The sequence below is a fragment of the Malaya genurostris genome, chromosome 3, assembly GCF_030247185.1.
Source record: "Malaya genurostris strain Urasoe2022 chromosome 3, Malgen_1.1, whole genome shotgun sequence".
Classification (NCBI taxonomy): Eukaryota; Metazoa; Arthropoda; class Insecta; order Diptera; family Culicidae; genus Malaya; species Malaya genurostris.
Genome location: NC_080572.1, coordinates 213,136,091 through 213,161,475, shown reverse-complemented (window position 1 = coordinate 213,161,475; position 25,385 = coordinate 213,136,091). Strand labels below are relative to the sequence as shown.

The following is a 25,385-nucleotide window of genomic DNA, read 5'->3' as shown; positions in this document are numbered from 1 at the left end:
ACGTGCGTCTACCATCAATCACCCGAAGTAACAATACAACATCTAGTGTGAATGGCACAAGTCGCGAGAGTACACCATCAGAGACAAAGACAGAGACAGCGAGAGAGAGAGTTTGTGTTTGTATATCCATTGCCCACAGAGAGACAGAGTTGGAGAGAACCGGTTAAAAAGTGCATTAGTTGAATGCACATGTGCACTTGAAAAATGAAAATGCGTTTGCGTGAGGCAGTTGCTCTCATGGAGCGACAAGTTTGCTCCGGCTTAAACGCGATAAAAAGGCTAACAGGAATATCAATGCATCACAAAACGAAGCACGAAATAGAGTTGCAGAGAGAGAGAGGAATGCAAAAGTCAACAGGAAGAGGACTCCGAAAACATGCGCGCGCTCATCTCGATCGCAACTGACTGAACCATGCTGACTGCAGTGAGTTGATAACTTTTCAACTGGCGGATCGTTCGGAACAAGTGACCACTATACAAAACTGTTCAAGCTTTATGCCACAATACGAACTATGCTGGGTAAGCAACAGGCTTATACAAAAAAAATGTGCACCATTCAGGATATAGAAGAAAAGTAATTCGATCGCATACGTGTTTCCATGTTGCACTCGTGCTATCTGACATGCTGCGCAACAGAAAAATGTTACTGATTTGTAGCATGCAACTGAGTACGACAATCACCCGTTGCTTTGAGTTCATGACTGCTTGTTATAGGTAATTAGTCTAGTAATCAGATAAGCCATACGTTCTACAAGAGTCGTTTTCAAGTGTTCACCCTCCTGTTCCCCTTACAAACAACAAAATGATATTTTATGATCGATCGAATTGCGACTGATTTCTAAGTGCAGAATGAAACAGCCTCGATAACAAGAATGATATTTCAGAAAAAAAAGATTTATTAATCTAAAATTTAATTTCACCAATTTTACAATACTTAGTCGATAATTTAAGGTTTTGTTTGATACAGAGAGTTGAGATGAGTCCCATCGACAAGGAGAAACTGTCACTTGCTGGAGCGTTTTTTGGGAAAAATTCATCGGCAATTTAAGGCCAGGTTCCTCAAAAAAACGTGTGTTTTTTTAAATCTACTTTTCGTTTTAACAATATTTCAAAATTATACTTTTTACAGGCAAAAGTACATACAGGGTCCGCCATCTAACTTTTTTTTAACTAGCGGTTATTTCGACATTCAGGAATCAGGAATCAGAACAAATTGGCTCAAATGGCACGTTCCCCTTGATATTTGGAGATTTGTGCCTTGCCATCAATTTGTTTTTAGCATCATTTTCCCGATATATAAGAGGGAAGGATTGAAAGGAAATGGTAAGGGTTGGACTAGGAGGATGGGAAAAATTGACGACACAAAAACACATAAAAGCAGAAGTAAATTCTGCACCCCTAAGGGATGCTGAACAATCTGCTGAGGATCACATTTAGTGGAAGCAGAAGGAAATTCTGAACCTCTACGAGGTCCCGAACAGTCTGCTGTTAATAAAACCTCCAACCCCCGAGAGGATTTAGAGATCTTACAAAAGCGACACCATTCTGCACTCCCGGAAGAATGCAGAACGACTCGCAGTATGTATGAGCAGAAGTAAATTCGGCACCCCGTAAAGGATGCCAAACAATCTGCTAAAACCTTTTTAAGGTCAATACAGAAAGGATTCAATCACTCCAGTAAGAACGATGAACCCTTCTGACTATAGCTCCTTACCACATTGGGTGAGAAACGATAGGATATCCTTTAATTTTAGTTCCGCATACACAGACTCAACCATGTATAGAGAACCAAAAACCCGGATACGTAGCTGCGTCAATGCGGGACAGTTACATATCAGATGATATGAAGTACCATAATCGCATTCACACAAATCACACGAATAATACTCAGCACGTTGAATAGTAGCCATGTGATAATTGAGTTTGCAATGTCCAGTCAGAGCTCTGACCAGAATACTGCAATGATGCTTGGAGAAATGCAGTAGACACTTTGACATTTTCAGATTTAAATCTGGTAGAAATGCTTTTGTCTGAGCGCAAGAACGAATCTTGTGCTTTATCCAACTAGTTGAAAGTGGTAAAGCTGGTTCAGGACCAGTGAAATCATTCGTTGCACCAGCTCTAGCCAACTCATCAGCCCATTCATTTCCAGTAATACCAGAATGGCCGGGTACCCATATGAAGTAAACAGCATTTGAAATGCTGAGGTCTTCAATTTGAGTTCGACATGCGATCACTAGATTCGACCGTGAGTCATTCGAACTGAGTGCTTTTAAGGCTGCCTGACTGTCGGAACAAAAATAAATACGTTTACCACAGATCCTCTGCTGAAGTGCCGATTGTACTCCACACAGAATTGCGTAGATTTCTGCTTGAAACACAGTACAGTATCTACCAAGTGAATGAGACTACTCCAGCCTATTTCACGACAGTAGATACCAGCACCAGCACGACCATTCAACAGAGAACCGTCCGTAAAACAAACTATGTGTTCATCAAGTTGTCGTTCCAGACAACCAGACAATCATTCCTAACGAAGAGGATAGCTCACATTGAATGTTTTAAAAGGAAAACTGCATGTGAGAGTTAGGTCACTAGGAGCGAGTAAATACTCATCCCACGGAACCATTTGAGACCACAAGCGAGTGTGACTGGTAGCATATTCTAATGGGTTACTGTTTCAAAGCCCTGTAACCCTAAGACGGTATGCACAAGATAATGCTTCTTGTTTTAGGAACACATGTAGTGGTTTAATGCACAGTAGCGCCTCTAGAGCAGCAGTAGGAGTTGTCGTGAATGCTCCTGTCATCGCCATTAGGACCATCCTTTGGAGATGATTTAGCTTTGACTGAACTGTCGCGACTTCTCCTTTCTGCCACCATACAAGACATCCATATGCTAAAATTGGTCTAACGATAGTTGTGTAGATCCAATGAATATATCTGGGTTTGAGTCCCCATGATTTTCCAAAAGCTCGTCTGCATTGGCCGAAAGCCATGCAAGCTCTTTTAATCCTGAAATCAATGTGAGCAGACCAATTCAGTTTTGAGTCAAGAATAACCCCGACGTATTTAACTTGATCGACCACAGTGACCCCTGAACCAAAGAACTGCAACGGACGAGCTCCTGTAATTATCCTACGATGAGTGAAAAGCACCATTGATGTTTTGCCCGGATTTACAGATAATCCAAACCTGACAACACCATTGTTCAACAGATCGCAGGGCTTGCTGCATTAAATCAAAGAAAGTGTTAATGCTTATACCGGTCATCAATATATGATAATCGTCGGCAAAACCATAAGTCGGAAATCCAAGGTTATTAAGTTTCCTTAACAAACTATCAGCGACTAGGTTCCATAAAAGTGGGGATAGTACACCACCTTGAGGACACCCACAGACACTCAGCTTTCTAATCTATTGCCTGCCGAAGCGATGATCAAAGAAGTTGATTGCTAAGCATTGCGTGTATCCAGTAAGGGAAAAACCCAAGATATTCCGTTCACGACTGCAATGTTTAACCTCCTGCAGCCATTCAGCCATCGGCACGGAAATACACCTTGACTTAGGAGTTCCTATTTTTGTGGCCTTTTACGACATGGAATAGGAAACCAGTGGATCAATTCTTGGTAAAAAATAATTCCGCCGGATGCCACACGGCTTACCTGTTTGGTGGACTTATACCACCAGTACAGGTGGACCGTAGCGTTATTCTTAGCAGTTGGGAAACCGCTACCGACACTACACGGCTATCTAGGCTGCTCAGAGAGGGAAGTTAACATTGATGGTCAACTTCCATGGATGGCCGAGCAGCCGGTGTGTTTTTTTAAATCTACTTTTCGTTTTAACAATATTTCAAAATTATACTTTTTACAGGCAAAAGTACATACAGGGTCCGCCATCTAACTTTTTTTTAACTAGCGGTTATTTCGACATTGGTAACCTTAATGTCACTTCTGCTTTGAGAGAAACTTAGTTTTATCCTTCCGCTGAACGAAAATGGTTGTGTATACGCTTAAGGAACGCGTGAAAATAGTGCAGTTTTACTTTGAAAATCATGGTAATGAAGAAGCCAAAAAATCATCTTCCCGGATGAGGCACATTTTCATTTCGGCGGGTATGTTAGTAAGCAAAATTATCGCATCTGGTGGACGGGAAACCCGCACGTTATCATGGAGAAGCCGATGCATCCATCCTCCTGACGGTTTGGTGCGGATTTTGGTCTGGCGGCATCATTGGGCCATTTTTCTTCGAAAATGAGACAAGAGCCGCCGCCACGGTCAATGGCGAGCGCTACCGCGCCATGATTAGCAATTACTTCTTCCCGTTACTTGAAGAGGAAGACTTGGACACCATTTGGTTTCAACAAGACGGCGCTCCGTGCCACACAGCCAACGCTACGATCGATCTTCTGCGCACAGTCTTCGAAGATCGAATTATCAGTCGAAATTCGGATGTCGTTTGGCCGTCTCGGAGCTGTGATTTGACGCCGTTTGACTATTACCTTTGGGGAGCTATCAAAGATAAGTGTTATGTTGGCAAGCCAGAGACAATTCAAGCTTTGAAGGACAACATTCGTACAGCCATCTTGAAATCGGATGAACCGTTTGTGTTTTATTGCTTGTTTGAAAAAAAAGTTACATGGCGGACCCTGTATATTAAGCTTCATAGGGAATTTTCATTCTGTTTATTTTTGCCTTTCTCATATCGAAAGGTTACGCAATCACTGTGAAAACCGATTTTTGAACCGAGGCCCGGAGGACCAAATGGCAAATACCAATCCGATCCGACTTCCGGTTCCGGAATTACAGGATGAAATGTGCAGAACAAATGAAAATAAGTGCACTAGATTTTCTCCGAGACGGCTGAACCAATTATCACAAACTTAGGTTCAAATGAAAGGTACAATCGCCCCATACATAGTTCCTGAAATTTATTTCAATCCGACTAACGGGTCCGGAATTACGAGGTGATTAGTGTAAAAATTTCTTCGTTACTTTTCTCAGAGATGGCATGACCGATTTCAATAAACTTAAGTTCAAATGAAACGTCTCATGGTCCCATACAAAACTTCTAAAATTCATCAGGATTCGACTTCCGGTTCCGAAATTAGTAGAGTATAATTGACAACGTCACTCTTTCCTCTATGACAAGACGAAACCAAACTAACGTCTTCAGGGAGAATCAGCAGAATTTCAATTCTCATTCTTTCAGCGATGTATTGAAAATCTGTGACGCTTGGCTATAAAAAGTGACTAAAATATAACAAATCGAAGTAATTACATCCCAAAACCTCTTCGGAAACCAAAACTACTACAAATTTGAGCACCAACAGGTAAAAGTTATTGTGAAACCTTTATCTGTCATTTTCGATTCTCACAGCTTCGGTTGAATATCGACACTGCACAATATGCGATGGGACTGAAAACCGAAAATGACTGAAAGGGCCAATGAAAGAAAGAACACAATTTTGAAACTACTGTCCCGCTTATGTCATTAACTGGACATGGATTTCGTTCTCATAGTCTGCATGCGAAGCTGAGAGTAACATTTATTTTTCGTCATTTTCGTTTATTTTTAGTCAATGAAAATGACTATTATTAGCTCTGCCTCGGAACTATTCCAATCGGTAGTCATTGTCAGTAGACGGTCAAACATTAATTTGGCTTTCCTTGTTCCCAGTTTACGATTAACGACCGGAGATTGTAGTTATAGACTCAAAAATGGATCCCAGTCGCTTTTCCTGAACCGACTGCGATTATACCGGTTCGCGGATTCTGGTTTCGGAAGTACCTGTAATAGTGGAACTTACTTCGTTTACTCAGAGATCGTCTTGCCGATCTGAGAACTGTTTCACTCGGTAGGTCATATCAGTTTATGGACAAACCTTTTTGTTTTTCAAGAACCAAGGAAAATTATTTTGAAACATACCACACATTTATATATGAGAATATGAGAAATATAAGAAAGGCATCATTACACCACTAGGTAGATTAAAACTGGTTTCTCAATATAGCAGCTCTGAAAACAGCTGCTGAAATTCGTTCTATTTGTGTCATTATGTCTTGGAAATCAATTATCGGGAAGCAAAAAGCAAAGCAGTTTCATATTCTGCATCGAATTGATCGAAACAAGAATAAAAAAAATTACAACAATAAAAAACAAATGACGGGCATTTTTCGATTTTCGACCCATTTTTTGCACTTTTAATTGTTAATAACTTTTTAAAATTTGGTTGTAATTCCCACCATAGAGTAAAATACTCTTTGGTTCATGTTGATATGTGCAATAGTTTTGGAATATGTGGCATACCTAGTGATTTCGAGAGAAAAAACCGTTCTTATTCTTGTCTAATCGTTCCAGGACACGCTCCGTCCTTGCTTTTTCTACCATATTCTCGGTCGCGCGTACCTTAGGAACTAGTTCTATATCATTTCTAAGAGCTTTACGTAAAAAAAATTTTTAGATATTTTGAAAATAGTTCGGATGATCCTGCCCTTAATGAATGTGCTCACAGTGTGCAAAATGTCTAAGCTGTAAAGGAGAGATTAAATCAATTTTCACAACAAAAATTGTTGCAGCCATTCTGTTCAAACCCTTTTTGTTATATATTTGACACTTAATATTGACGCTATCGTCGAAAAAAATAAAGTTTACTGAAAAAACATATAAAAATATCAATGTGTTGGCACTTCGGACTAACATGTTCTGACATTGGTCTATGTCGTATAGTTACGAACTTTTCATGTGCATAGCATTCTATATCAACAAGTCTACACTTCCGATTGCAATGTGATGAGATTTACTCAAGCCATTTGATGACACAATTCATATTTATGCAATAAAATTTCGAAACACGAATCGAACGAACTTGTTTCACTAGTGAGTACGAAATTAAAAATGTATCAAGGGGAAAAACACCTTGTAAGCGTATAGTCGATTATGTATGTGTGCGTAAAAACAAGTTCCATTATTTTTTTTCCGGATTTGATAAAAAAAACTATCATATAGTTGAAAATGAAACAAATCAGTCGTTTCTGCTTTTGGTGGCAATTCAAGAAAAGTAGAAACTTTGAACGAAACCTTTTCCATTTTGCTGAAAACTGCTAGTGAAAAATAATTTGGTTTCAGTTTCCTTGCACTATCGCACATTCCATCAGCAACTAACGCATTTCCATATGGATTTTCACTCGCAGATTTTGCTTCAAAATAATGATTTACATACCTTTTAATGAAATTCTAGCGAAATAGAAATCTTTTCTACAAGAAGCTAAATGCAATAAATACGATATGTTGTTGAAACACTCTTTATTCTTTCGGAAAACTGCTTTTTTACTAAACATGTTCAATTTTGTTTATTTTGTATAGCGCAATCCAATACAGATGCACTGAAGCAGCGTAACTAAACTTTCTAATATGTAACAACAAATCAAAAACTAAGACTATGCAATTTTCCATCAAGCATCGACGAAATATTGATCAAAATTAACAGTTCAATATGAAACAATGCTTTATATTTGTTTGAGCATATATTATTGAAAAAATAGAATGTTTGAAATTAAATTGTAAACGCGCGTTTGAGAAACTGATTGCACTGAGCATATAAATTCGCTGGAATCAGCACTGTAGTACCGGCTGCATCACATGAGTGTAAGTGTCCCATGCTGTAATGGAAAAAAGTATCATACCACCAAAGATATCAGCTGGTAGCTGCACCTTTCTTGTCAAATTATTTTGAACGCTTTGAACGGGAATGGTTTTTAATGATATTTCGTATATCATATATTCAAAGCAGGGACCTTACATCAACATGCTAGAATGCGCAATTTAACAATCTATAATAACCTTTTTTGTACAGAACAAGATCTACGACTATTGTTACCTATAACCTTCACCTTCATCACTCAGATATTAACTTAGATTGTATCCATTGATATCCATACTACCCATTGTAAGTGCAAGAAATTGTACAATCTTCATTTTTGTGGTGTGGGGTGTAGATCTATGATATACGTATCAAATATGAAGTACGTAATATATACAAATTTCTAACAACGGGAAACTTGGTTTACACCTAATCCGTAAGAGAAACACATTTTTAAAAAGTGTCGATTTTTAACAGTGTATGGAACAACAGTGTAATGGCAAAACTACGTGGAACTAGAAAGCATAATTGAGGGTTTCATATTTCAATCCAAGCTAAATTGAATTTATTTTTATTCTCACAACGGTTTATTTTAATAGAACATATTCCTGGTATATTTTAAATATCATTTTTATATCACATTTTTTTTAACCAAATGATTAACTGCTATAAATTTCGAAATTAGCTGTTATTTTTATACATTTTGTTGATAATTTCATGAACTATTTGTTTGTATCAGTATTTGGAGTCAGAACTAAGTCTTAAAAGGGTCAATTATTAAATTGAAACTCCAATTGTTTTTATGAAATGATTAAGAAGTTTCATGTATGGAAGGTCACGATAAGCAAGAATGTCTCGAAACGGGACATTGGAAAAATGATAAAACTTTCTACTCGTAGGTTAGACGAAACCTAAATGAATTGGTTGGTTGATAAAATTAAAAATATCTCAATAAACTCAACAACAACAACAAAAAGCTTCAAATTTGAATACCATTTACAGTAACTCTCAGAGCTGCTATTTAAGCATCAATTTGGTTCATTCTCGTCACTGTGTGCACTAATTATCAAGCCATTACTTCAAATTATTGAGAACTTTCGAATGGTTCAAAGTTTATAAATGACAGTATATTTCAAATTATACGGTACATAAATCAGTTGCTCAAGTGACTATGACAATGTCATAGTCTCTCAACAAAATAGAAAATGCTTTCGGATAATTTATTCAAAGTTTATAAGTGTAACAATTCATTTATTAATTGAAAAGAAACTATTGAAGTATTCACAATACAAAAAATATACAAAGTTACTAATTCAAGCTGATTGCTTCCGATTCTTTACTTATATTTCATTTCCTTGTTCTAAAATTTTAACACCGAATTTCAATGCTTCGAGTACTGGTATGTCACGGAGAATTTTATCCAATTCGCTATGGAACTCCATAAACTTCAACTAGAAATAACAACTTGAAGCGCGGAAGTGACCAGAGTTATCAAAGCGTTTGAATTGGCACCAATTACGCTTGTTGATTCCTGTAATAGTGATAGATATAAGGTAAGCAAGTTTTGTAATTTGTAGTTCTATTATCATACCACCAGTGGTTAATTAGGATTCTTCGTTAGTAAGTTCAAGCGTTCTTCGTTCTGGAAGGAACTCTGTCCAGCTCAGCTCCAAGTGCCGATATTTCATACCATTTTGAAACAAGAGAACACCAATGTTCTGGAGTGTAACCGAATGCATCCTCGAATTTATCGTCACAAGTCTTGTGTTGAGCTTCGCTCGTTGGTGCCTTAATGACTACACTACCAGGAATTTCACTAGTATTGCCGACGACTGGAACTGGTTTTGATTTAAATGGTTTAAATTATCATGAGAAACTGTCTGCATATCAGATAAAGCAAGTTTTTACCACGAAGAGAAGAAATGCTTGAATCATATGGTGGAAAGTTCATCGGTTTCATGTTCATGATAACTAATAAAGAGGGATGAAATACGAGTAAATGAGTTGATAAAGATGAAAAGAAACCCTAGAAATTAGGTTGTTTTCGAATTATCGCCCTTGGTTATGGTTGTTCTACTGAAAAATAATGAAAATTCGTAGTTAAGTTCGTGATCAATCTGATAACAGGACTTTTGAAAAGATGCCACTCCGGAGGCGGAAAAGTCCTGTTATAAGATTTACTGGACGACACTGTGTTAGATGAGCTTGGTAGGAAGGATCGTATTTTTCCCCAGGAAAAGGAGTCTTCTCCATACATTCTTGCTTCTGCCAACATCTATGCCATTACAGCGTTGGCGGTATCTACGTTTGATGAAACCTGGTAGGAAAAAAATTAAAATATTTTAATGTTTATATAGTGCCCCTGGTAAGCTTATCAAATCGGACAAAGAGAAGAATGTAGAGTCTTAGTGGATGGATTGGACGATAACGAACGTCTTCTATGGTATTTGTTTGAGAAATTTCATAACTTTTAATCATATGACAAAAAATCCAATAGACCTTTCAAGGCTGCCTTGAAAGGCTTATCGAATGACCAAAGCACTGAAGAAATTAAAAATAATCTAAAATAATTGCTTGGTTTTGCCCACTCCCAAGTAATACTAAGTTATTACTACGGCACGCTCTGGAATCTCTCAGAAACTTTGTCTAATACACTTCAATCGAAGTGAAGTAATCGTTCTATGTTCCACGTCAAAATTCGTTGGGAACATTATAAACGACATAATGGTATTGCAAACCTAACACAATGTCGTCGTTGTCAAGGCTTCGACCATGGTACCAAAAACTGTTATATGGACATACGTACCGTGTTCATAACCAGAGTGATGACAGCTGTTCGTTTGGGATGACAGTTTCCAGTTCCAAACGTGTAAACGACCTGTCAATTATAATGTAAAGCTAACGACACTGCCAACATTTCGGATTGTTTTTAATTGTTGCCAACATTACGGATGAGAAGTCATGCCGTCTGGTTATAGGCACTCTAGACAAGCGGTGTTTGAATTGTAGTAATTCACATTCGAAAGACGTCTGTCCAATGAATAAAACCAGTGATGAATTTTTATGTTCTAATTGTGATGTGAATTAGAATGTTGAAATAGAAATTCTAATAGATTCATCTCATTAGTAGAGTCACCATGTTATTTTACTGATTACTTGACTTTCAATACACATGTGGTTCAAAACTACTGTTTTTGCTACGCAAAATGCTACAAGTTTCATGTTACTCTTGAATTTAATCTATCAAACAGAGATAACAGATCTCACTCTAACTATTGGTTTTCGTATATGAAATGACTAATGGATTTGAGATGAATGGGGGTGCCGTCACCCAATTTCTATCTCTTCTATTGGTCGATCGTTAGTTCTGAGCTGAAACTTACATTTCACTCACACAACATCTCACTCATCAGGGCCCAAACGACACATCCTCACAATGTAAACTGGATGAACATCGTTTGACAGCTATCAGTGGTTTGCTCATTGGTTCAGTCATTATTATTTTATTCTATTCTACAATATTCTATCTCATTTCACAGTATTCCATGGTACTCAATCCACCAATAAACGTCAAAGAAGGACTCGATTTACCGTTCATTTGTTGTCATCGTGTGAAACCCAATTCGGATACGTTCACTCTACTTAATTTCCAATTCACACTGGTAATAAGGACCTATGGTATGAAAATAAAACATAAAAAAGAGATCAGTTAAGCCCTACCGGCCTCTCCAACACCGGATGTTGGAGTGTAATGCAATGAACATCTTATTCAAGTCGTTCCATATCTTATTCATTTAATTCAATTATGAAGCTAAAAGCTGTAACGCATATCTTTATGAAATTGTAACGCTAATTCGCTAACGCTTTCAACACTAAAATTATCGAAAGCTTGGGAATCGAAATTGAAACCATTCATGGAATCTACTTTATGGATTTGTAAAAACACACAAGATATCCATTCAAATTGTTCGTAAAATCAACACTCTTTCTGGTTATTTTTCAGCTCAATCTCCCAGTAGTCCTACTTGTTTCTCTTCCATAAGAAACCCCTCTACAATTTCTCTGGTAACAGATCAAAGCCACATTTGTTGTGAACTGATTACTCATGCTGACTTTGACTCAGATCATCTTCCTGTAACATTCAGAATTTTCAATGAAGCTATAATCAATTCATTAGTTTTGTATTTAACTAACATAAAGCTAATTAGTTTGAATACAGATCTCACATGGAAAATCATGTGAATTATGAAATTAGTTCAGAAAATTCTGCAGACATCGACACAGGAATAATTAATTTAAATCTTTACATAATTCAAACTAGGAATTTTCCAGTTCCCAAAGCTCATACTAAATTAAATTCAGTGACAATCATCATCCGCTCATTTGGTTGAAAAACGTTCGTCGAAGGCAATATCAACGTTCTCGTGATCCTGCTACGAAATCTATAATTAAGGATTTACAAAAAGAAATTAAACATAGGTTTACTCGTTTGCGATATGAAAAATTAAAGCATATTCTAAATTTTTCTGGAATCTTTCTAATGCTACTAAGAAACCACAGAAACAAATTCCTGCTCTCAAGGAAGGAAATCAAATACTTCTTAATAACGGCAAAAAAGCTCTAAACTTGCTCAGCAGTTCGAGAGTGTCCACAACTTTAACTTGAACGTTATGAGTCCTATTAAAAATGAAATCTCACTGAAATATAATCAGATTTCATCTCAAGTATTGTTACAAGATGACATTGATGAGACGAATTTTGAATAAATTATGACAATTATTAGGAAACTTAAATATGAAGGCTTTTGGTAGCGATGGAATTTTCAATATTCTTATTAAAAAACTTCTCGATGTTGCCTAAGACATGGAAAAACGCAAAAGTAATTCGTATCCTCAAATCCGATAATAATCCAGCAGAAACAACAAGTTATCGATTTATTAGTTTACTTGCTTCTATCAGTGATTTTGTTGGAAAAATTATCTTGTTGAGAATTCTATATTTATATCAGGACAGTTTGGATTTCGTCTTGAGCATTCAACTACTCATCAACTTGTTAGAGTAACAAACATGATAAAAGCAAATAATTCAAAGTGGTTATCCACTGGAGTTTCTCTCCTAGACATAGAAAATGCATTCGACAGTGCCTGGCACAAAGGTTTATTATCAAAAATGTCTGATCTCCAGGTTCCTAATTAAATGATCGAAATGATTCAAAATTATTTAACTGATCGTACTCTTCAGGTTCGTTATCAGAATTGTAAATCTGAATTGCTACTCGTACCAGCAGGTGTTCCGCAGGGTTCGAGCGTAGCTCCAATCTTGTACAATATTTTCACTTCTGATCTTCCAAATCTACCCGTTGGTTTTCAGAAATCGCTATTCTGTGACGATACAAATCTAATAGTCACAGGTAGAAATCTAAGAGTGATCTGCAGTCGCCTTCAAAGAAGCTTAAATATTTTAAGTGATTATCTGTCGAAATGGGAAATTGCACCAAAAACCCAATAAGTTATCTTTCTTCGTAAACCCAGAGCTTCTTTTCTTAAACCCAACAATAATCACGTTATCAAATCGAATGGCTTGGATTGACATGATCTGATCAAGCAAAATACTTAGGTTTAACGTATGACAAAAAAAACTCACTTTCAAGAATCACATTGAGAGAATCCAGGCGAAATGTAAAAAAAATATTAAATGTTTATAGTGGATATAAACACTAAATATAAACAACCAAACAGAAATTCTAAGCTCTGTCTTAAAATTTTCAGGCCAGCCCGTCATTATGCAGGAAGAAAATGCTTCAAAGGATTCAGAATAAAATTATGAAATTAATTTTGAAGCTTCCTCCATGGTTTAGCACAAATGAGTTTCACAAGCTCACAAATAAAGAATCAGTAGATGTAATATCACATAATATTATAAGTGATTTCTGCAAAAATCGATGTAATCTTCAATTGAATTGCTTCGGAAGCAAATGATGTCCTAATGGTAATAACCAAATCATGTATATAGTATAATTGAAAACTTGTAACAAAATACCTAACACAAATCTTGAAAAATTTAAAATTATCTCATATTGCAATAAACAATATACAGAAATTTAAAGAAAATAATATACAGAAATTTAAAGAAAAGCAAACCGAATACAAGTACATAACACGTTACTGAAAAATACATGAGTGCTGCTATTATTTCGAGCAGCACTGTATCTATCATAATTTATAGAGTAAAAGTGATTATTAAAACTCATCCGGAAGGTACATAATAGAGAAGAGAACAGTTAGCTAGGTGTATCGATAAATTTGGGAAAGATAAAGAAAAGAATAATCAACAGCTAGTGTGACAGATAATTTTCTTCAAACCAGTTACAAAAGTGTGTTCTAAGCAAATACACCTTGTAGACTTTAGCTCTCATTTCCCTATGATCATTCTCTAATGATTACGTGTTTATTGTTACGCATTCGTATGCTAATAAGAATTACCCCTAATGAGACCGCTAATTAAGTGATAAATAGTAGCTAATTGCTTCCATCTTCCAGTACGGTCTGGAAACGGTCGGAGATGAATGAAATCGGAATCCGGGGCTGGGGCTTTGTTGTGGAGTATCACACGTGTGTCACTGATTCCCGCAGGTGGTCATCGGATGAATAACGGTTGGAACAAGTTTGTTTTCTCATTGTTAATATTTTACTGGTTTTTATTTATTACAATCATAACTTGTCAGAAGTGGTAGCGTTTCGCCGATTACTGCACTTGCAGGCAGTCGCTGCCTCCAAATAATTGATTAAACAAGGTATATGATACAAAAATTGCCACGTTACGTTAGTTATTACTAGTGAGTTTGTTTTAAGTTACGCTTATCATTATAATTCTAACCATTAATGTCATATTAACAAAATCAACAACCTAAAGTAATGTGCAGCGCGTGCGGGTCTAACGATTAGTTGTCATACTGTTTTTCTCTTTGATTAACCAACTGCAGGTTGATGTATCTTCATGCAAACAACTTCTATCATGGTAGCATCTTTAATGATAACCGGAGCAAAATTGGTCACAATGTTGCATTTGGAATTCCTGGATTTAAAACTAGCGGGTTGTTATGTGAGAATGACAGTGGTGTTGTTTTCAATGGAAAGCCGTTGATGCACCGCCAGTATTTACCGAAACAGATATCATAAACCCTTCAGGTGCCTACTCGGTAGTTGTAATTGATATTCGACTATGGAGATGTTGTTTATCCGAATTACATGCGGTGTGACGTATGAGGATATGAAGATTGGGTTCCACTCTGTCAGATCGAGCTGCGGTGTATTCGAGGAGTACCGCAGGTTGTTGGGTTAATAATTTGTGTCATCTCTCGAGAGGTTCTGTTTGAATTGTTGGATGTGCAACGTGTGTGGTTTGTAATACGATGATGTTTGTAACGTAGGGTAACGATTGTATCGGCTATACGAGAGCTTTTCATCGAAACTATCGATGATAATCGAAATGTCATATTGTTTAGAAACCTGTTATTTTTTCTAACCGTCAATTGATAATTTTATTCAACTGAACCAAGAGGTATAGGTTCGTTAGATCGACGAAAGATTTATCTCAATATTTATTGGCGGCATTATATAATCGATTTTTTGTATCGGGCACACTATTTAAGAAATAAAATTAAATAAATATTTTAGAATGAAAACGAATACACAATTAGAATAGAATTAGGTGGTATTAAGCCGATTCAGCGTACATAGCATTTCGATTGCATCAAAATGACCTTAAGGTTAAAACCTCTATAATTGAAACCAAAAAAATTTGCATAATAAAGCCAGATAAAAAAGACTTCGGTGTACTTCCATATTTATATTTATTGAAAAACTAGTCATTCTACCCGAAAGTGAGATGGGAATGTGAATTTGATTCTAGGTTTTGATCAATTTATATTTTACAAAATATTAGATTTGCGTTATTGATCAACGCTATCTTTAGACTATAACGAATAAAATTTCCATTAACTTATTAAATTCTGTAGTTATTTTATGCATAGAAAATTTCCATTAATTCTGTTCAGAAAATAAAGCCAAAAGCGACATATGTTGATTGGCATAAAATTTCCAAGTCATCGCTTGAATTTCTTGGTTAAAGGGACAAATTGAAAAATATATGCGCATTCTTCAGATAAATATTGCGAAGTGTAAGGCTGCTGTCAGAGAGAATACGATCGATGCGAAGCACGGAGTCGCGCGACTGAGAACCGTACATTTGCTTCGATGTCGATTTGTGCGTTCTGTCAAGTTTCGCATCGCTTCGCTTTGCGTCGCGTTTCAAATGCTACACGGAACCGCAAAACAATCTAATTTTAAGCACATTCCACCTAATTCAGGGGTTCCGTTCAATAACCTATTTTTTGGTAAAGTGGCTCTAGCTAGTTTCCGTAAGACACGTGGAAAAAATACTTAAAGATTAGTTATATCTACTCAATGGTAAGTTATATAACTCTACAGTTGAGTCGTATCGACTTAATTTCAAGTTGGTAGGGTTTACTTAATTTTGGCTTATTGAACGAAACTCTCGCTGTTGGGTGGTTTTGCTCTTTGTATTTTGACAACAATGGAAGAAGCGAACGGAAGAAAAGATTCAAAAGAACTCAAAATTAAGTAAAAAGAACTCAAATAATAGGTAGTTTTTATTTTCCATGTATGTTAAAATTTAGATTTTGGGATCACTGTGGAATCCTACTTTTGAAATGAAGCCGGGAGAACCGAGTGTCATACACCATTTGACTCAGAGCGTCAAGATAGAAAAACGTCTTTTACTGCGTATGTGACAGAAATACGTAGGGGAGCCCGGGGCTAAGACGAACATTTTAGGAAATTGATCAAAACCGACGACACGACCAGGCACTCCGAAGGAAAATCTGAATAAAAATTGTTCGTGAGCGATTTACCGCCAGTTACCAAAAATATAGCGACCCCTTGGTAATAATAAAAATAATTTTCTTCAGCAACACTGTTTAAATTACTACGAACTTGTTACCAAGGAGCCCTATAATAAATAAACAAACCTCTTGAAAAAGTTTTGAAACAGTTATATTATTTTAAATTGTGTGCCATCAGTGCCAAATTAATAAAAACGAAAGATTATTCTAAAGAAATCGAGAATGTACGTAGCTGTACAAGGTGCCGCAAGCCATCGGCCGGGGACTCGTCTCTCTGGGGACGTTCAACGTGACTGGTGACAGATTCAGAAACTCTCACAACCTACAAGTTTAACTTTTTGGATATGCACCAACCGAACTGGGACTGGAACTGGGTGCCCAATATCCAAATTTGACATGACAGACATGCGTCATCTTATATCATCATCATTGCTATCCAGTAGCTCTTCCTGTAATGTAGTGCTTGAGGAAGTGTAGTGTAGTGTTCATTCATGATGCTGATCATTCTTTTCAGGAATATCCAATCGAGTTTCCGAAACATCACTATAACTTAATGTATTGTCATCAAACTAGGAATTTCTTGCCAGTATGCACGGAACAAACGAAGAAATTTATTGTTTGAATGTATCCGAAATGACATTTGACTACTTCAACAGGTTCCAGACGCCTTACGGGAAATCGTAGTTACTGACTATTTTCAGCTTGAGAATAAATTATCAAAATTATTTGAAGCAAACTTGTTTCTATGGGTGGTTTACAATGTGCACTTAGGAACCTATAATTTTGATCAGATCCTAAAAAGCTTGATTCCCGCACTTTCCAAGTGTCTTTCATGTTCATCAAATTTTACACATGTTTTGCGAAGGTATCCAAATAACAGAGCAGAAGTAGAGGAGTTTCTCGAATGTCTGAAATATGATCAGCAACGAGGGTTGAACGATTTGGAAAAAAATCAGATGTGCAAATTTGCAAAGATTTGTGGAACAATTGAAATAGTTTTACTTTTAAAAGTCGTTAAAAAGAGCAAATATGAATTCGGTTTATATGTGTATTCGTACCAGTATACGAAGTTCGATTCTGGAATGGATTAAAAAATAAAGCTCAAATATTTAAGTATCTTTGATTTACTACTCGAATTAGAATAGTACGAATATACCGGATCGACTCAGTTTCATCGTTTATATTTCGATACTTAATTTCGATAATTGGACTGATAAAATGTTTCCGAACAGAGGTACTGCATACAAAAGATCTTGCTCACATACAGCAACCTGATTGCGCTGGTCTTACAAGAAATTTTTCATATGTTCGAGCCCCAGCTGAAATAATCGATCCACTGCCCTGACGTCTAATGTTGCTGCAGAACTTGCAACTTGAGGCGAAATAAGGATTTTCCACTTGAGGCAGTTAGTTTTGTTTACATTCCTCAAGTCTTCAATAAGCGGTAACCAAGGTTTCGTTAATTGTTATTTAAAATCAATAATTTATCAACTTGTGTTGCCAGTTTAAATAATTTTTCAGGTGATTTCGTTCTGACATTACCAGTTACTGAGGGGTACTTAAATTTGCGATACAGTTTCAATAGACGAGTGGCAGGTCGTGTCGTCGTCAAAACATTCATTACTACTAGGTTTTTACCTTCAGCTAGAATTCCCAATGTGTGGTTTGAAAAAAATATGCTTTAGTTTTCGTAAAAAGTCGTGATGAAGTGACCAATCCAAAATGTAAAATTTCAGAAACTGCAGGGTTGAATCGAACACTTTTGGAAATAGAAAAAATACCCATTAGACCAAAGTTCTGACCCAATTTAACTACACAGTTGTGTAGCTGCAACTCTGCTACAATTCTACAATTTGTGGCTTAGAAAAACTTGCATTAGTTTTTGTACCAAGCCATCATGAAGTGACCAACCCAAAATTCAAGATTTAGCAACCGCGGATCTAAACTGGACTCCTTATGGGGCTAAACCGGACTAGAAAAGCTGAACGAATACAGTAGAGCGGCAAATTTTAAGATAATTCGTATAATAATGAGCGTAAAACAATTGAAATCGTGTTCGAATGGATTGTCTGTTGGTTTCAACTTTGCGTGAGACATAATCCTGCTCACTGGAAATCTATATATTGCCTCGAAACATTACGCCTTGCAGTACCAAATAATTGATGTTGAAACTGACTTTAGTCTTCATTGAGGACTAGTTGATAGTTTCGCTACATATAGCGAACGTTTTTTTTTAATGTATAGTAAATCTAGTTTCAATAAATGATAAGAAGTATAGTGAAAATATAGATATCAGTATTTAGGTATTTTTCAAGAATCCGTTAAGAATTTCAGATTAAAAATTATGTGTCCGGTTGAGCCACTCATTATTTGTCCGGTTGAGTCCAATTTTCGAGACGCAATAATAATTTTATTTTCCACGTTATCAAAAGTACTCAATAATCACTGGATTCAGCACGAAATGAACTTTCAAAAACACTAACCAGACCGTCATTGCAATGTACAGAAATCAAATATACCCGAAAAAGCACGGGAAATCACAAAAGAAAAACTCAGTGAAAAACGTACACGTTTTGACACGAAAACGATTGACGCCAAACGGAATTGACTAGCTAACCGACCCCTGTCTGTCACATGAAAACGCGTTTACAAAGTCAATTCGTGGATCAAAATAATTGTTAGTTTACAAGATGCTTAAGCTGTTTGGTTTAAAACCGTATCCGGCCTAGCCTCAGTCTCCCCTACTTAGTCGCACTTTTCTCGGATGTGGCAAAATCCATGTTCAAATGACAGGCCTTATGGTTCCATATAAAATTCCTGCTTTTTCAGCGGATCCGACTACCAGTTCCGGATGTACAGGGCGAGTAGTGTGCAATGCTCAAATTCAATTATTTTTCATAGGAAGTTATGTTAAAAGAAATCTTTATAATCGATTGATAAATTCCTCGAGTGTGCAGATCCACTATACAAAATTTTCTATTTGTATCCGAATCCGACTGCCGGTTCCGAAGATACAAGGTGTTATGAGCAAAATAAATGAAATAATGTGTAATCAATATTATCAGGTTTGGCCAAACTGATTCTCACAAATCTAGATTCAAATCAGAGGTGGAAATAAGCCCATTTTGCGCATGAAAATGTGAATCAAGATTCCCAATTGTGAATCGAAAAACCGAACACCGTGAATAAAAAAATGGATAGCAAAACTAAAATAGCGGTTATGTCTTAAATTGTGGGAAATGAAATTGAAGACCTTTGTAAATTCTTAATAAAACCAAAATTTATCTTATCAAAAATCATTCGTTTCAAAATTCATTATAATATCTACATAAACATGTGATATGAAAAGATAATACTGACTATTTTTATTTACTGTGAATCAATAAATTTGCTTATTTCCACTTCTGATTCAAATGAAAGGTTCTACAATCCTATAAAAAAATCCTGAAATTTGTTTAGAATCTACTACTACTACTACTAACTAACCAAAAAACTCCTTTCGACTATACTGTTCCCCGGGTTTTGTATCCGGAAGTGCCAGAAATATTGGTCAAAAATCCAAATGGATCTAACTTTGATATCTTGAATTTGGCATAACCGAATTTTTATGAACTTGAATTCAAACGAATAATCTTTCGGTTCCGAATGCGACTTTAAAATTTGACTTCCGATTTCGGTATCACAGGATGATGAGCGATAAAAATAGCAAACTGTCATTTGAATTGACGATGCAAATAGAAAATCTTCAAAACATTTCCAATACAAATGTTTTGTCAGCTCGTGACCATAGTAATTCTGCAAACACTGAGCGTAGCGATCGAACAATTCAATATGGAGCTTCATCAATTCTTCAAAGTGACGATAACGAGAAAGGCATCGTTACACCACTAGGTGGATAAAACAGGTCATTTAATCTGTATGTAAAAATGAAATACCAACAATTTCAAACCATATTTGTATGATTTTCATGTTCAACTTCGCAAACTTCGAACAAGATTTTTGTTGAAAATAAAATCTTTAAAATCAATTACTAGTGTACATTTACCTCCGTTTTTAACCTGTTTGAAACCTTACGAAGACTATGAAATCTTTGTGCCATAAAATAAATCTCCTTGCACCCCCAACTTCAAAAAATTTTTTGGGATTTATTTTTCACTTAAAATTTTTCAAAATTCAATAGCATTGCTGTTTGGCATCATTTTGCAACGGGTCAGCAGAGTTTCGTTTTTTTCGTATGATGTTGAACTCGGTCAAATCACGAACCATCGATCGAAACATGTGACAGTCGGAAGAAGCAATATCTGGACTCCGGATCTCATGAAGAAAGCGCTTCGAAGCTTACTTAGCAAGCAAAAGAATATCTGATTTTCATGGTTGTATATGGTTCTTCGAACACAAATATACTTTGTGGATTATATTTCAGCGGAAAATTGAATACTTATTATTAGAGAGGCACGTGAGAAGCTTCAACATGAATGTAGTTACCAGATTGTCAAGTTAAGGTAACCTAAATGCCTATTAGAAAAAAATATAATGTTAGAAAAAGTCCATTATATTCCGATAAAGTCCTCAACATCGACGGATTACAAAAGTAATTAGATTTCATGTTGATCAGTTCAAATCATCTCGTAGTTACACTCTCATAATTAGGTTAAAGCCGGGTCTAAATAAACAGCATAATAATAATAATAAGTTACAATCTCGTAGTTGTTTAATTTTTGAATTGAACAATTGCATCAACTGACCCAAGAGGTTTCAAACTGAATATAAACAAAAGAAAGATAAACCAAGCTACTGAATTTACGATAGGTCAAAATCTTTCTGCCTTAATTTGTCTGAGTTTTTTAGAGGATGCGAACTTATTTATTATAATATTTGATCGAAAACTTGTTATATCTATATTTTAATTTTAAATACCAAAATTTATCGGTTAAGGTTGAGATTGAGTGTAGTAAAACTATTTAGCTGAAACCCGTTACAGAACTGGATCCATGATCGATAATCTGAGATTCGGGTTCGTTTGTAACCTGAGTACACTGCATAAAGCTAAATTACCAGACTGGTGTTTTGGGTTAATGTTACTTAATACTATTTAAATGGGGGTCGATCTTCTGTGATTTGGTCTTTTGTTTCGTTCCTCTTTCCAAAATTATTCAAAGCAATTGGTTTCTAACCTGAAGTTTCAGTCAAAAGCGGCACACCTGTTTGAGTTTGAATTCTTTTGTCTAAAACAGATACATTTCCAATACAGAAGATTACCGTTAAAGTCCTCGTTGAATTCCACGGACTGAGTATAATCGGCTTATCGGCCAAACTAACCCACATTATGCACATCCAACATAATCAATTTCAGCGGAACCGCTCGAAAGACCGATAGCTATATTTGGAGTAGTCGATTTTAATGACTTGTTGTTACTGTTGCAACCTCAATGAAACAGATGTAATTTCTGAAAGCAAATGTTGTTAAACATATAATTTACTAGATTTCATATTTGATTCATCGTCCGCATATTCATGAGAACATTCGATTCATTTGCATGTGTAGATGATTTTACAATTTTGCCAGTATGATTTTTGCTGCTTAAATATTAAGTAGTACTTGTTTTTTATGTTCAATGTTTATAATATAATTATATTATTCACACATATGCAAATCGATCAACGATCAACAATTTACAATCTTTTTTTTCCGGATTTTTTTCCCCTTCCTGCCCCTACAGTATGTTATCACGCACAGCTTGCCACCTAGTGAACCCAAAGACAAAAGTACATTGACGTCTGTAGCGCACACTAACTAAGGCAAAGCCATTAGCAGAGAAAAAAGCAGCACGATTTTGGCCTAATTAAATACACCTTATATCGGTGGCAAAGCCCAGAGCGTGGCCGTCTTGTCGGCCGATGTCGAAAGGAATGAGAAATCTATCGGATGCCAGCGGCCCGATATCACCTTGTCCGAGTGCTGGGCGACCACCACCGAGGGCAGCGGCATGGTCAGATCGCCCTGCAAATCAGTCAGCACCAGTTTGTTGTCGTAACCGGCCGTCAAAAGGTAGTACGCCGACGGTGAGAAGCGGATCGATCTGTTGTGGAAAGTGTACCAAAATGGATTATTTTTTATTCAACTACAAGAGTCCCACACAATGCGTTGTTACCTGACGTCTGATGCGTGCGGTTTGAAACACTGAATTGGTCGATTTCCTCGAATATCGTACAACACACACGAACTGTCCTCGTGACCCGACACCAGCAATCGACCGGAGGGATCGACGCACACCGCAGCCACGGGCGAGCCTTGCCGTGAACCGGGTGATGTAGCAGGGGTAACCATATTGACGCAGCCTCGCGTTCGAAGATCCCAGAAGCGAACAGTTTTATCCTACAACACACACACACGAAAATAAAGCAGTTATAATCACAGCATCAATTCATAAGTTCAAACAGTGCACTTACCTGCGATCCGGAAACGAACATCACACTGCCCCAGTTATACAGCGAAAGTACATGTCCACCGTGGCCGCTGAGAGCCTGGAACGGGGTTGAAGTTTCGCAGTCGGTAACATAAATTTTACAGTCGCCGGCACCACCACTGATCAGCAGACTGGACTTGTTCGAGCTGTCCTCCAGGAAGCACAAATCCCGCACCGTGCCGTCGTGCATCGTCAGCTCGATTTCCTGGCCTTCGAGTTGTTTCTGCGTCTCGTTGAAACGCATCAGCTTGACGGTTTTGTCATTGGAACCGGTCGCTATCAGATCGCCCATCGGAGACCACGCCATACAATAAATCGAACCTTTGTGGTGCTTCGTACGCTTGAACAGCACCGTCGGCTGGTAGGTGGTGTGGTCTTCCCTACAACGACAGTAATGTATATTAGTTGCGTTTGACAGCAGAAACAAGAAGTTCCAAGAAGGAAAAAATATGCGATCTGCCGAAGAAAGTAAATATAAATTGAAGCTGCTTAGACGAAGCTGAACATGGATTACGAAAACTATATTCGTAGAAAATAAGTAAGCTTAAAACTACTGAGCAGTTTGAGCTCTTTCTTCCGTACCGTTATTTGAACCCCTCAAATCGCAGTACGGAAATGGTGCGGCTAAAAATTTTACATTTTTTATGTTTTTAGTGCGAAAGGTAAAATAAAGATTGGCCGACACGGAATCCGGACACTATTTGCGTTTCTCTCACAAAATGGCTATGAAATCGTTTGAAATTTTGACTACACTGAGGTTTCTTTTGACGCAAGAGATACGTACCGCGTAAGAAATACCGTGCGAAAAAAGAAACCGCGTAACTTCGGAAATCCGCCTAAAAAACCTCAAAATCGAAGAATTTTTTGTTGATACAAAATATCTTACAAATGCATGAAACGTCGAGATTTGGTGTAATCTCAAAAATAAAAATTTTATTGTAAAAATCGACTTTGGGGTTTAGATAATTTGAGACCGCGTAACTTCGGAAATCCGCGTAGGAAAAAAACCGCAAAATAGAAGAATTTTTTTATGATGCCGAATGCCTTAGAAATGCATATCTTATATAAAGTAACAGAGGTATTTTGGCCACTTCATATATTTTGGCCCACCTAACAAACTTTATGGATGTAATCGATGTTAAGTAACCCATGTAGCATCGATTTGAAACTAATCACATTGAATTACATACTGCGGAAGGGGTTTTCAAAAATATTACAATATTTGGTGGATATTTTTACAAAGTGGGCCAAAATAAAATAAATCCTAAAATAGGCCAAAATACCTCTGTTACCCTAATCTCAAAAAAAGAATCGACTAAGAACTTAGAAAAATTTTGAGATTTCCGAAATCGAAAATTTTTTTGTATGCCAAATGTCCTAGAAATACAAGAAACGTCGAGATTTGGTGTAATCAAAAACTTCCACTTTCGGAACGACATGGTGAAGTGCGTTCAAAACTTCAAACCGTCATTCCGAGTCACAATGTAAATAACTGAAAAATTCTTGTAAGTTTGGCTCAAAACTGTTGACAAGTCAAGTTCAAATTGAACTGCTATTACCACTCCTAATGCCAAAAATAAAAAAATTACGCGGAGCACCAAGCCTCGAAAAAAGTTGGAACAGTAACTTTGATTAGCTTTTCGTTTGAGTGTTTGAACAGAATGATTTTACAAGGATAAATTTTTAAATATTACCATTTAATTCTGTTATAAGTATAAACGTCACATCACATATGCACATTTCGAATACAATTTATATTCATCTTCAGTGTGATAGTTTTGTTTAGTTATTGAAAGAATGCTGTAATGTTGTTCCTTTTATATGGAACGGAAGTAGGTAGATTCCTACAACAGGTATAAACACCTCGAAAAAATTATCTAATTTGTTTAGGGTAGGGAGAGATGAAGTGTTTTCTATGTTTGTCTGTCCCATAAATGCCATAAATAATTCGCATAAAAATGGGGAGAGCGGATTACCCATTGGGGCCCCTTGTAATTGTTTATAATATTCCCCTCTGAATTTGAAATAATTTACATCCATGCAAAGCCGGGTTAGAGTAAGGTAAGACCTTACTTTGCATTTCCATAAACTACTACTTTTTTGTTTAACTAACCAATCTTCCAACAGATTGATTGAGTCCTTCACCGGGACACTTGGGAATAAGGAGGCTACATCGAAGGATACCATTATTTCGTCATCTTCGATTTCACCTGAGTTCAGAAGTTGAGTAGCGAATTCCTGTGTATTGGGAATGGATCTACTAAAAAACTTTTTCGGCATATTTTTGAATTCTTCCACTAGCCATTTGGAGATTTTTTGGGTAGGGGCTCCTACTGAAGAGATGATTTCCC

The 25,385-nt window shown here is 36.6% G+C and overlaps 1 protein-coding gene across 3 annotated transcripts in view; it reads right to left on the bottom strand.

Moving 5' to 3' along the window:
* Positions 1–14,308: 14,308 nt before the first annotated feature.
* LOC131437852 (WD repeat-containing protein 47) overlaps positions 14,309–25,385 on the bottom strand; it is a 228,282-nt gene continuing 217,205 nt past the window's right edge. For all 3 annotated transcript variants that reach the window (XM_058607471.1, XM_058607472.1, XM_058607473.1), the window contains 3 exons: positions 23,018–23,414; positions 22,720–22,943; positions 14,309–22,647 (listed from right to left, as the gene is read on the bottom strand). In XM_058607471.1, the coding sequence (XP_058463454.1) occupies positions 22,422–22,647; positions 22,720–22,943; positions 23,018–23,414 (847 nt within the window). In that variant the 3' untranslated portion in view covers positions 14,309–22,421. The remainder of the gene's footprint in view (positions 22,648–22,719; positions 22,944–23,017; positions 23,415–25,385) is intronic.